Source organism: Drosophila kikkawai, chromosome 2R (assembly GCF_030179895.1).
Source record: "Drosophila kikkawai strain 14028-0561.14 chromosome 2R, DkikHiC1v2, whole genome shotgun sequence".
Taxonomy (NCBI): domain Eukaryota; kingdom Metazoa; phylum Arthropoda; class Insecta; order Diptera; family Drosophilidae; genus Drosophila; species Drosophila kikkawai.
The window spans coordinates 17,529,527-17,542,690 of NC_091729.1; the positions used below are offsets into that span (position 1 = coordinate 17,529,527).

At 40.5% G+C, this 13,164-nt stretch overlaps 2 protein-coding genes across 3 annotated transcripts; one reads left to right on the top strand and one right to left on the bottom strand.

The window, feature by feature from the left end:
- The first annotated feature begins 2 nt into the window (after positions 1–2).
- Positions 3–830, top strand: LOC108070753 (uncharacterized). Its single transcript, XM_017161350.2, has one exon. The coding sequence runs from the start codon at positions 165–167 to the stop codon at positions 471–473; it is 309 nt and encodes a 102-aa protein (XP_017016839.1). The 5' UTR covers positions 3–164; the 3' UTR covers positions 474–830.
- Positions 480–12,749, bottom strand: speck. 2 transcript variants are annotated; one of them, XM_017161571.3, is made up of 4 exons: positions 12,518–12,749; positions 2,315–2,476; positions 1,197–1,349; positions 480–1,128 (listed from the first exon to the last, which is right to left on the bottom strand). In XM_017161571.3, the coding sequence occupies exons 2-4, from the start codon at positions 2,435–2,437 to the stop codon at positions 694–696; spliced, it is 711 nt and encodes a 236-aa protein (XP_017017060.1). In that variant the 5' UTR covers positions 2,438–2,476; positions 12,518–12,749; the 3' UTR covers positions 480–693. The 2 variants fall into 2 exon arrangements, with proteins under 2 accessions (XP_017017060.1, XP_017017059.1); XM_017161570.3 differs by lacking the exon at positions 12,518–12,749 and adding an exon at positions 3,692–3,772.
- Between the last annotated feature and the right edge of the window lie 415 nt (positions 12,750–13,164).

Genomic DNA, 13,164 nt, shown 5'->3' on the forward strand with positions numbered 1-13,164 from the left:
TTGGTTCAAGGAAAAGCAAATGCTTCAGTGTTTTGCTAAAATTAAACAATTTCGTTGGCCTTCGTCAGCGATTTGCAAACTGTGCAAATAAGCGCTTCGACTATTTAAGCGCTACCACAGCGTCCATCGAAGCATATTCCAAGCTTTACCAAACTCCCATCAACATGAAGACAATTGTTTTGATCGCCGCCATCTGTCTGGTGGTCTTCAGCTGCTGGCTGGATATTTCGAAGGCGCAAAACAGCACCACTGGCACTGCTACTACTACTGGCACTGGCAATCCCAAACAGGTGATAGTCTCCAACTTGCAATATACAGCCGTGAGGAGAATCCGCATCGCCACTACGACCACCAGCAGCACTAGTTCGCGCAGTTCCAGGACCAAAAGCAACCGAAATCTGCGTGCCAAGCGCAACAAGGCGGCCAAGATAGCCACCAGCCGCAGCAAGAACTCCCGTCGTGGCAGACGCTAAGCACAGTTTAGAGGCAATGGTTTTTGATTTATTTTTGAGCTTTTTCTAAACACGAAACACTTAATTAAATTAGATAAATACGTAACTTGTACTGGCTGTTTATGCTACTGCTAATTTGAATTGAAAGTGGAGACACTTGACATGGAACTACCTGGAACCCGCCACCGAACTACTAACTAAAGAATCACATAGTATAAAATCCAAAGGAGCGTGTAGCTCTCTACAGCTTCGTTTGCGCCGTCTTTGCACCGCTTAATTCCTTGACCATCACCTGGATGCCGACATGAGGCAGCGCCGGCTTAAAGACCACCTCTCCCTGGGGCTTATAGTCAGCGAACTGCATGCTGAACACCTGGTGGAAGCCCAGCTTCTCCATCACCCGGGCGGAATAGTAGCTGGAGCAGAGAACGTGGTAGACATTGATACCGTTCTCACGCATATACTCGTATGCGCGCTCGGTAAGTCGACCGGCAATGCCCAGGCCCCGGTAGTTTGTATCAACCGACAGGATCTTTCCGTCCAGGATCAGCTCCTCGTTAGGATATATATCGAAAATGTTGAACTTCTCCTCCACATGATCCATCAGCGACAGGATTTTCTTGAATTTAGGATGAGCGCACGAATCGGCTGCCTTCTCGGCTACGTCTTCGGGAGACTGTTCAAGGAATATAGGATAACATCAAATTAGATTTGAAGGGTATTAGTGTGGGTTTCAAAACTTACCGGACGTCGCATCAAGCCATTTAGGAATATGCCAATAATCTCGCCCTTCTTGTTCACGGCCTTGTAGGAGCAGTTGTCAGTCAGGGGCTTTAGGGAATACTTCTCCAGCTCCTTGCACTCGCCGAGATCGAGAAAGGTGTTCAGTGGTTCATCCTGTAAAACACAATAGTCACTTAATTTGTGGATCAATTTGAACCCATTATCCCACCTCAAAATTATAACCAATCTGTCGATCTTTAGGAGCCATTAAACAGCCGAACAAATTACCGCCGTAATTGCAAGGCGACACGATCTTGATTCAAATGATTAATGCACCCATTCGCTGGATCGAGATTTCTCTAATAATTTATAGAGACAGTTGGAGAATTGCGAGCGAACGGAACTCGATTTGCATATTTCCATTATCGCCAGAGGGCGGCGGCTGCTGTTTGGCTCAATCAGAGGCGTGGCATGAATACTAATACTCGCTTTGGCCATTATAAACTACTAAATATAGGTCTTGATAGTGTCCAATAGGTCTTGGGTCTGGGAGAGAGGGCGCCTTCTCATTGGCAGCCATCAGAACATTGAAGTCTGCTTCGGGCGGTAGCCTTAACAAGTCCAAGATCAACTTAGAGCAAGTATATTGATTTCAGATCGTCGTCAAGAGTCGTGAGGCGAGACCAGCTGGAAAGAGTTAGGTTAGCCGTGACATGGATCATGTCGCCGGGTCGCCAGTCCAACAGTCAACTTCACGACAGCCGAATAATATACGATACTCCTACGATTCCATGAGAACCCCAATACCCATATTCCCCGTTTCTAAGCGGGAGAGATCTGAGTTCTGGGATAAGCTATAACTTAATTAATTCAACTTTTACTGTGCGAATTTCGAGCTGAAACTAAAGCCTAATTAAGTCGATCGGAAAGGGGCACGTGGTCGGCGCTAATTGAAATTCGCTGGAAACATTATTTAAATTGACAATGGAAGATATAAAGTCTGGGCTCCCGAATTGGTAAGCCAGGTGTTCAGCTTGATTAACTTCCATGATATGCAAGCGAATTACGAATAGAAATTCCCCCCAAAACCGAATACAATGCAATTAAAATGTGAGAAGTGTGGCTGCAGGTGGACTTACCTTGAAGAAAAAGGTCTTGAGCATGGCTATCACTGCCTCTCCATCCTCTGGCCGTATCAGTTCAATGGTGTAGGGGCAGTCTTCATTCTTATCCTTGCCAGACACATTAAGCGATCCCTCCATTTTCTGTGTCAGCCGGGCAATCGGATATAAGTCGTTTAGCTGTGAAAGGCAGACAAAACAAATCGTTAAGTAGTGACTCTGACCGGGACTGGGACTGGGACTGGGAGCTGAGGGGCTTGGGTGCGGGAAAAGCGTACGACGCTATAGAAAAACATTATTATTTATGGCTCTTAGATGAAAGGCATTTTAATTTGTTTTGTATATTTTTGTGTAGCTCATGTACACATGTACACGATGCCATTCCCGTGCATTTCCATTTTCACTTCCAATTTCCACGGTCCTATATTTAAGGAAATTTTCTGTTTTCATGTTTGCCACCGACAGGAGCCATAAATTATCCAACAGAAACTGAGGTCGTTCGCAGTCTACCCCCTAAAGCTGTGCAATTTGTTGTCGTCATCGTCTCTTTAAACAAAATTATTAAAATATTGTCCGTAAGTCATGTGCTTGTTTGTTTAATAAAAATATCTAAATACCCTTGAGATGTGTTCTTTCTTTATGATTTTCAATAAGTTGATTGTAGAGAAAACAGGTGAAATAGTTATAAAGAATCTGAAAGACATTCTTAATAGATGTACTCTTAGCTAAATTAAAATATTTTAAGAGACTTTCGTATACAGTTGAAGTCATTGAAATATATTTTCTCTTTATTTAAATATAATAATTCAAAATGCTAGTAAACTTAGCTAAAAAATCACCTATGTGTATCATTTAGAGTCCATTTTGCATAAAAAAATATCGAATATAAAAACATTACACACTTCTTAAATAGATTTGTAAGTCAACCTAATATTTTAAGAATTTTTTAATAACGTTTGTTCTATTAATTAATTTAATTAATTAATTTTCCTCTATAGAAACGGTGCTATTTTCCTTAGTGCCCCTTCTTAGGGGGGCGCCTTGGGGAATCAGAAAATAGTCTGATATAAAATCACGTTTCATTGACTTATCTGCCATAAATGCCAGGCTGAAATAGCAAACTAGCAGACTGGGCAATAAAGGCGATCGGGCAAATATTTGGAAAATTCGCACATGCTAAATCGCAAAGTCGCTGCTGCTGCTGCTGCTGCCTGGCCTGGCCTGGCCCCGCGCAAGGAAAGCGCCCTCCAATTTTGTTTACTCTCTCACTTAGCGCGAGACCTCACCCGAATATCCAAACATTATCTATTCTTGGGTGCACCACTTGTATTTATAGACCTTTTCACCGCAAACAGGTGAGCCGTGGGTGGGAGGTCAGGGGCGCCTCGAACTTACCCCACATCTGGAGTCGAGCAAAATGCTCGATATCCGAGCCTGATCGGGCAGATTCTGCACTTCCATGTCGGATTCTGGCCTTTTTGTTTATTGCAAAAATGTCGATGCTGCTTTCTTTTGTTCTACGTAAGGAAATGGGAAAATTTATGGCAAATTTTTCCCTTCTTCTTGAAGTTTTTCTTTTTTTTTTTTTTGGTTTTAGCTTTGGCGCACGTTTTGCGATTTTTTGTTTATCCCGCTGCCGACGAACGACGGTCTTTGTTTGTATTTGGCGCTGTTTGGTTTTAAATTTTACTTTGCTTTGATAAACAGTAGAGTACACACAGTCACGAAAAAACGAACACACAGACGCAGCCGCTGGGACTTGATTGAATGGTGAATGAAATCTCTATATTGATATCCTTTTTTCTTCCTGCTGGCGAGGAGTTGATTTGCCTGCAATGAGCAAACATTGAATGCCAGACGTCGGCCCCGATTTCAGTTTATATAGCCAAGGCGGTTCGAGATGGAAGTGCTCGGCGTGGCGAGAGTATATATCGAATTGAATCCGCACCGCCGGCTGTTTGTTCGCAACTGAGAGAAGCGAGAAGCACTGGATAAAGCCAAACGTTGCCGGTCGATCTGATAAACGGGATATTTGCCTACGCTAAACATGTCTCTCTGCCGAAGAGAAAGAGACACAGAGAGAGAGAATGGGACCTGGGGAGAAACGTGACTGGTTTCCTCTCGGTGACAATTCGAGTTTTCAGCGGTTTCCTGTACTTTCCACGATGGGCCTTTCCCTTGGGCCGCTTCCGCTGTACCGAAGCGGAATGTTTGCGGTCTATACTCTTTGATTTGCGGTCAGCGGTTTTTGACATTTTCCTCTTATTGATTTAAACAAAAAAATAGAAAATATAAAGCCACAAAGTGCCACACAAACAGGTTCGAAATTAGTGCACTGATGTTATGGCTTCAAATGTGCTAACTATCAAGGTCAGTTGGCCAGGTGATTGGGTAATGGAAATACAATCTCTGTAGGAATATAGCTATAATATCCTGGAAATGTAGAATAAAGCTTGAGCTAATTTATTTTAAAAAATTTTTAATTCAAAAAGTCTAAAGCATTGAAGGTGTATACTAGTTTTATTTCTTACTAAGATTCCGTTTTAATAATTAAAATTTTGTATATATTTTTAATAAAATTTCTAAGCTAGACCACGCTGCGTATGAGTGATATTAGTTGATTTTTTTTTCCGCCACAGTAAAGGCTAAGGTTAAAACTTAAACTCATATCTGTTTATTAAAATCTATGAACCATTAAATTCCCTTTAAGTAAGCCAAGAAGCACAGCGCCCAAGAGGCACGTTTCCCACTTAACAAAAAATCCCACACGGCGTATGAGCATTGTGAATGATTTTCGACTTTGAGGCTCGTCTCGCCAAGCCTCGCATCGCGTCGCGTCCCGTTTTGTTTTTGTTTACTTTCCGCTCGCAGCTGTCGCTTATTTTGGCCGTGCAAACGGAGCGCACGCCGCTGGCTCAATTAATATGCGACAAAAGAAAGAAACACACATCGCCATTGTGGAGGTCTCTCCCCCGCAAAAAAATATATATCTAGGGGGAAACGGAACGAAGGGGTCTATAGTATTTACATTCTTCGCTGGCAGCAGCGTGTGCTCTTCGAAACGATTTGTTTAATTTGGCGTGCGCGCTCTCCGGGCCAATTATCAGCCAATAATAAGGGGATCTTGCGGCGGAATTAACTCCCCTGGCGAATCTCGGCGAGTCGGTGGAATATTTTAAATATTTTGTTTATGGATTGTTCAACCGAAAGCTGCCGCAATTAGTAGACAATAAAAAATATATGCAAAATTGTCGCCAAAAACTGTTTATCATGCACAATCACTGGAAACTTTTCATGGGTAATTCTGTTTACATTATGAGTATTTAGTGAATCGGTCTGGTTTTTGTTTCGCAACTCGTTTCTGGTCAGCTGATCTCTGGTCCAGTCAAGAGCGGTGACTTCTAAATTTAACTCAGCCTCGTCGAGTCGCGCCTCCTTTCATTTCATTGTCCAGGTTATAAAATTTTCCTTCCTCGGGTCAGATGAATCAGCCTGGCAACCATTTATGGTTTGCAGGTGCAGGTTCACTTTTTGTTTCATATTTATAATTTTAGCCACCTTTTATATTCAGAGGGTGAGTAAAACCGAAACAAAAGGAAGAAATCGGGTTTCTAATTAAGGAAACCTTATACAAATATGTGTCATTGCACTGCCAAGTCTGTAAGATCTATCAAATATATTTAATATGTTTACAGTTTACATTCTGCCCTGTCATTCGCATAATGATCCCCACTAAATCAAATCAGCAGTTTATTGAGCTGCCAAAAATTGTCGAACGCTTGCCAAAACGAGTTTCCGCCGACAAACAGTATGGAGCTTCTGTGGGGTCCGTGGGATTATGTGCACACTCGATATCGGGACTAATTGACACTTACAAATGTTTTATGGCACCATAATTTAAATTAACATATGCTTAATAGTTGGCCTCCGCAATTATTTATGAACAGCCAGTCAGGAAAGTATTGAAGCAAATCAAAGGCGATCTAAGATAGTTTGTAAACGTGCCAAGTAATATTTTTAAGTATTTTTAAACGGAAATTACAATAGTAAATGGTTTTAGACTAAACAAAATGGCGAGATGAAAGGTATTCAATTTTTATAGGGTTTTTTTTATGGTCAGCACCTTTCTTGAACCCACTGTAGTAGTAAGTAGTGCCAGAATAAGTGATATTCTGTTGCGATTTAACGACTACTTCAAAGTGCTGAACGCAGGCCGCGCCGTCATCGCCTCGTTGCGATTCTGTTTGCATACGGATAATTAAAATCACATTAACGCCAATGATGGCTGGCAATTTGTAAATAAAATCGAAATGATTAAACGTTTGGCTAAACGCTACATTGACTTGATGAAAAGCCAAACGCTTATGTTATCTCTTGTCTTATCACATGTTTTGACGTTGGCAATTATTGGGAACTTTCCACAAGAACCATGATTATCTCAGCCAAGTTCAAGCGTTTAAGTTAAACTAGTTTCTGGCAAGGCCCCACCATGCAATTCCAGCAGGTGTTAGCTCTGCGGTCATTTATCATGATTAATATAATATATAGACAGACATTAACATTACAATTATTTAAAGAAAATGCCCGAACGATTAAGATTTGATATCGCGGAGTAGGCGTCCGCCTCTCAATTAAAATGCTAAATAAATAAATAACCCATGCAAACTAACTTGGTATTTATGAGCTTGGGGAAGTATTATTACTCTAACACTTTGTATATTAAGAGTGTTACTTAATAAATGTTCTTAGGGCAATGTGTTCTAAAATTTTTAGTACAATTGTTTGATAAACAGGGAAGTTATTGCAACAGTTAGTGCAACATCATCATATTTCTAGCTCCATTTGTTTAGCAACATTTTCTTTAAGTTATTTATTTCTACTATTTTAAGGCTAAAGGTAGGTAATGATTAATCTAGTAAATACGAAGTTACTAAATAAATATAAAACAAGAAAGAACCTAACTGCGAGTAGGAAAGTTTCATATCAAATTGCAAATTGCAACTTGCAAATTAATCAAAACTAAACTAAAAATGCATTAATTTCAATTTGAAATGCTTGTCTGTGTCACTTTTTTAGAGGTTATTAAATATGCGTTTTAAATGTAACATTATTAAATATGCAAATTTTGGTCAATTTTTGAAAAGTGAATGCAACTTTATAAAATAAAAAACAACCATTTTGTTCCTTTTTTTCTTTGCAGATAAGCTTAGATCGACTCGGCTGTCGATGCTGATCAAGAATGGGGACGGAAATGACTGAAATTATAATACCCTGCAAGGGTATAATATATCCCTATATATACCAGATGCTTTCCAGTTTCACTTGTTACACGTGTAAATTCCACTTTAAATATGCATATATTCGTAGAACTTAACAATATATGTACAAATACTTTTTACCTGCTGAGAGGGAACTGTGGCATACCCACAATTAGTATTAGCTGTCATATAAATTACAATATTTGCTATTTGCATATGCCATAAATCAATGCAATTGTTACCTTTGGTAACTGAACTCAGAACGGAATAGTTTGGGCTGCGGTTTGGCCCATAAACTTTTCAGCGAGCAAAGTGAATGTTTGTCACCGGGGCTTTTCCGACAACTTTGCCGGAATTGATTTCTGTCAGCGGCAGCGGCGCCTTGGACAAATGGCCCACGGCCAAAGTACGGAGCTGGGAGCTGAGACAACTGGACAACTGTGGCCAGATCGGCTCGAGAGCCAAACGTGACTTGAAATCGAAAGCCCACATCCGATATGCAAGTGTGATAGATGGGTGCAGCCGGCGGCGGAGACGAAGGCGCTGGGGCCGAGACATTGAAACTGTGCCTCAGCTTAATAGAGTTCCAAAGTTCATCTAATCGAATTAGCCAACGGAGCCAAACACCCACCCACCCCACCTCGACACTCGCCACGGCCAAGGTCTGTGGCAGCTCCGGTTGGCCGTCTGTCCGGACTTGGACTGGGTATTTGGATTTGTATCCGATGTTGCACTGCCTTTGTGTGTTTTTATTATGGATTCAAGGGGTATTCTCTTTTGGTGATCAGCACTTAAAGAGGAGTAAAAAGCAAATATTAAATTAATAAAATTATATGTATTACTAATAATGATTTTATATGGATACTTTTGAAAAGGAATTCCATAGTTTTTAGAGGCTTATAGAAGCTTTTACACCTTATTAGTTCTTCGTTTGATCAAACTAAAAAATGTAAACATTTTTTTCTAAATAAAATACTTTAATATAAACAATTTCATGTAATTTAAGCTTTAAAAACACAGCTATTTGTTTTAATATTAGATATTGAAAGTTCTAAAAGACTTTCCCGAAACTGGAGAGAAATTCAAGGCATACTTTTAGGCCTTTTTCGGAACTCAAATAATTTCCCGAAGTACCAACTAGTCGTTGCTTTGAGTTCACACCATTAAATCCGCTTCTTAACTTGGCTAATGTTGCATTCTAAACACATTAAGGCATTAAGGCATTAATGTGCTCTTATCTGTACGATTTGCACGAGCTCCAAGCACAATTGTCTCGAGCGAATAGAAACGGAAACCAAATGCGACAAAAAGGTTATTTACACCAAGCACTTCGACTGTTCCATTCCAATTCAATGCAAATTGCTCTCGCTTAATTCAACATCGGATATGGCATGTAGGCGATGCATTTCATTTCATTTCACCCCCGTCTGTTGGTTCTATCTGCAAATTATCCATTTAAGTTTTAAATTGCGTTTTCCTCATTTCAAATTCGTCGAGCGGCCGGCTAGAGAACTTCATCTAAATTCATCACTGGCACAGGCAATTTCCTCGCCCTGAATTTCCATTTGCATTCGGTTGGCCAGAGCTGAAAGTGATGGCTGCCATCTCACTTCCATTACCATTTTCAATCTGGGCTAGTTACCAGTGAAATATGCAAAAATCGCTGCCAGGCTGCAGATAATTTCTGCCATATGCCACACACAAAAGGGGAAAAGCGAGGAGGGAGAGTGGGAGCTGGAGGAAGGATGTTGATGGGGATGTGAATGTGGATGTACTGTTGTTGTTGCAAGCAACAGTGAACAATAAACTCTGCCGTCATCTAATCTGGCTGGCACATACGTTGCCATCCGCTATCCGCAATCCCTTTCCCATTTCCACTTCCTCGCTAGAGGCAACGGATGCAGCTTCCCTGACAACGACACATTGCGCATTCGCCGTGTATGCCACGCTGAACACACACACAGTGAGAAATGCAATTGAGTCGTTGAATGTTTTTTACTTATCAATTTGTTAGTTTTTGGGGTCAACAAATTGTTTAATGCGACATGACCCCGTTGATAACACCAGCTTATAAAGTAAAACAAAATAAATGCTGGAAAAGTAGGCCCCCAGATTCTATTTTCAAACATTTCTAGAAATATGGATTTCTCCTAATATTTTTAAAGCTTTAGTCGAACGATTCCGCTTACATTACGTAATACACTTAATACTTGAAGCTGTAGCCAATCAATTTAGCCTAAGGTCATTTTATCCACAGCTGTCAGAGTTCTACTTTAATTTTAAATCGATTTCTCATTTTTCATGGTTTGTGAATTAAATTTTTAAAGCGGAAAGTAAACGGTTAAAGGACTTTTTTAACCAGAATATAATAATAAAAAAGATACAAAATTTAAACCGAGTAAGAATTCACCTAGTTTTTGAACCCCAACTATCTCTATATAAATTCCAATTTATATTAAATTAATAAACATATTATTTTCAGTGCGTCCAGAACGCACGACAGGGCAAATTGCTGGCAGAAAGCCAAGCGAATGCCGTGCACCAGTGGGCATCCTCCTCATCGTCATCATTATGATCATCACCGGCATTCGCAAGCTCATCCTCCGCATCCTCATTATGGCCATTGCCGCTCGGCTGCCTGCAGCAACAGAAGCGGCAGCAGCAACAAGCTGACACTCTGACAATGTTGGCGCCATTTTGCTGTTTGTCTTTCCTCTTGTAATAAAACGAGATCCGACTGGCACACACACACACACACACACACACTTTCGAGGAGAATAAGGATGGTAATGGGATTGGGCTTCGATGCCCGCCCCTGCTGAAGGGTGTTTTAAATACTTCAGAGACTTGAACGAGCCAGGCGGTGTGCTGCTGCTCCTCCTTCACAACGGCTTTTGAGAGGCACGTAGTCAGGACGCTTTGTCAGTTCCCCGGGGCGTCCTCCCTGGTCTCCTGCCTCGTTGTCTGCTGTCTATTGTCAGCACTTTGCTCGACTTTTGTTGACAGATTGATTTTGATGTGTTTTCATTGTTATTGTTTGTCTGAGGGTCCTTTAAAGCACGCGGAGTGGGGGCGGCGCTGTTGAGAGTTGTCCTTTTTCGCGCTGATTTGAGGGATTCAACTACGCTTGAAGGGGCAACAAACATTTTAGCCTAATTGGTTGGCTCTTAAAGAGCTTTGACTAATTGACACAGAGGCTTGGCAAAGGGCCTAATGAATGCTGTTCTCTGGACCTCAAATATTCATGCACTTTCATTAATTTAATTGGATGAGAAACGGACCTCCATAACTCAGTCGGCACACACATACAACCGGAGCTGAAAGGGAAATGCGAAAACTTTTCTGCCTTCGTTGCAGCTAAATCGGGGATTTTTTTTTTTTTTGGTGTGTTGTAACAAATCCTTTTACCAGAGTTTTTACTTATTGGTTGTTTGCCCTGCTGGGTCAATTACAGTCTAACTTCTACAGCACAAACTTCGGTAACTTGAGCTTGCTAAACTCTGAAGTTATAAAAGTATAACTAGAACTTCTTGAGCTGGAAGATTTCATTTTTTACTTCCTTGTTCTGGTGAGTTTTTCCAGCAAATCTTAAATCAAAGTCGATTAAAGAAGTTCTTCCTGTGTAAAAAAATAAGTCAAGGAATAAAAAAGGATACTTCCAAGCAAACAATTCGATTTAGGGTAGTTTGACTGTCATTAAATCCAATTAACTGGGATTCAGCTTGGATTCAGAGTCAGCTTTATTGGAGCGTATTAAAAAGCCACAAAACCCGTACGAAGCAGAAGCATCAAATGGAATGAAATCCAATCAAATCGATACAAAATACTGTATATAAAAGCCAGAGGGGCTGAGGAGGGGCAGCAGCCAGAATCCTGCTGCCTGATTTCGATTGCGATGCCAGGAATTTCCGCCTTCTTTGTGGCTCTCTCTGTAGAGGTTGCCTCTGGCATTGCTCATACGCCACGTTGCCCCCAAATCAATTGAAATAAATAGGATACACAAGTGCCACCGAATGTGTGCGAGTCTGTGTGTGTGTGTGTACAGGCCCGGGAGCCGTGGAAAGAAGTTGTTTTCCACATATTTGCCCAAGGACCGTGATTTTCATTGCCCGTGTGCAGTTTCCCGTCGTGTTTGCCTGTGTATTTGCTTGTCTGCTTGTTATTGGCAGCTTAACTCGTGCGTGTGGGCCACGATTAAGTTTGGTCAGTTGTCACGCCCTCGGTCAGCGATGGACGGGCCTTTCTGTTTGGTGGTGGGATGGTGTGGGGGGAAGCACAGACCTTAAAGTCGCGGCAGCCTTGACAACCGGTTAAGTAACAAACATATTCCTGGATCGATTTGAAAAACATACCACTTCTGGTTGAAAGCTATCTGAAGCGTGTATTGCCGGCAGTATTGCGCGATTTGATAAGGAGGTGCCCGATGTCTGTTTGTTTGTCGCGATAAGAAAAATATCTTATCTTGTGCGGTTCCTACCCTTTAAAAAACGTTATAAACCTTACATACTTTGAAAGACCAAGACATAGGACAGTAAATTAAATAAAGTTATTGAAATGAATCTAAAGAAAGGGAACTATAATTATTAGATCTTAAATGTAAAGCCCTTAACTTGTTATTTTTATTGAGACATACGTAAACATTTTGTTCTTTTTATATAGTTTCGACAATTTGAATAATTTGATTTGGTCGCTTGCCAAAAAGTCGCGTCTTCTGCGGCATTAGGCGCTTAAATTTTCGTTGTTCGCATTTAATTAGGACGTGTGTGTCGCTGGGAAAGCACTGTCCGTGTCCAATGTCCGACAAATAAATACATATACTTTTTTATAGTTAAATGTCTTTTGTGTTTTTTATTTTATTCTCGACGAACTTGAAATGGAAAACATTTGGGCAACAGTGTGGATACTTTGTGTTGTTTCTATAATTAAAGGCTAAAATAAAAACGTATTTTCGTTGGCAACTTACGCGTGAAATTGGCTAATAAGTAGGCCCTAATATGCCGCCTCCTTTGGTTTGGATTGATGTTTTGTTTTATTTGTTAAAAACTTTTGTTTTTGGATTTCGCGAACTAGCTTTCTTTTTTACTGTTTTAACTTGTAGTAAAGGGAAATATTTTTCGTAATTTCTGTAACAGTAATTTCCTTTCAGATCGCGAGGCTTTCCGCGTTATTTTTTTAATGGCAAACGAAAACAGATTGAAATGCAATACAAGCGAGCGTTGCTTAAATAGAATTTTAGTTCGCCGGTCAAACTCGGTCTCTCCCGATTTCTCTCTCAATCTGTGTTCTTCTCATTCATTGAGTGAGTTTAGTCGCTGGCCGTCGCTCTCAAGTTTCATGGAGGACCCACTCAGCTTTTAACAGTGAATATATTCGAACTAATTACGAGATTGTAAAGTGTTTGGAATAAGATGTGAATATTGACATAAAATATGCATCTAAAGTAATGAAAACTTCTTCAAACCTTTACTTAAGCTTGAGTTTTAGTACCCAAAACTAACTTTGAAAATAACAAAAAATTAAATTTACATTAATATTGTTGACATCTGTATAATATTGCCTAAAACCTTTTCTTTAATACGAATATATCCTCTGGTATTTCGAATATCCCCA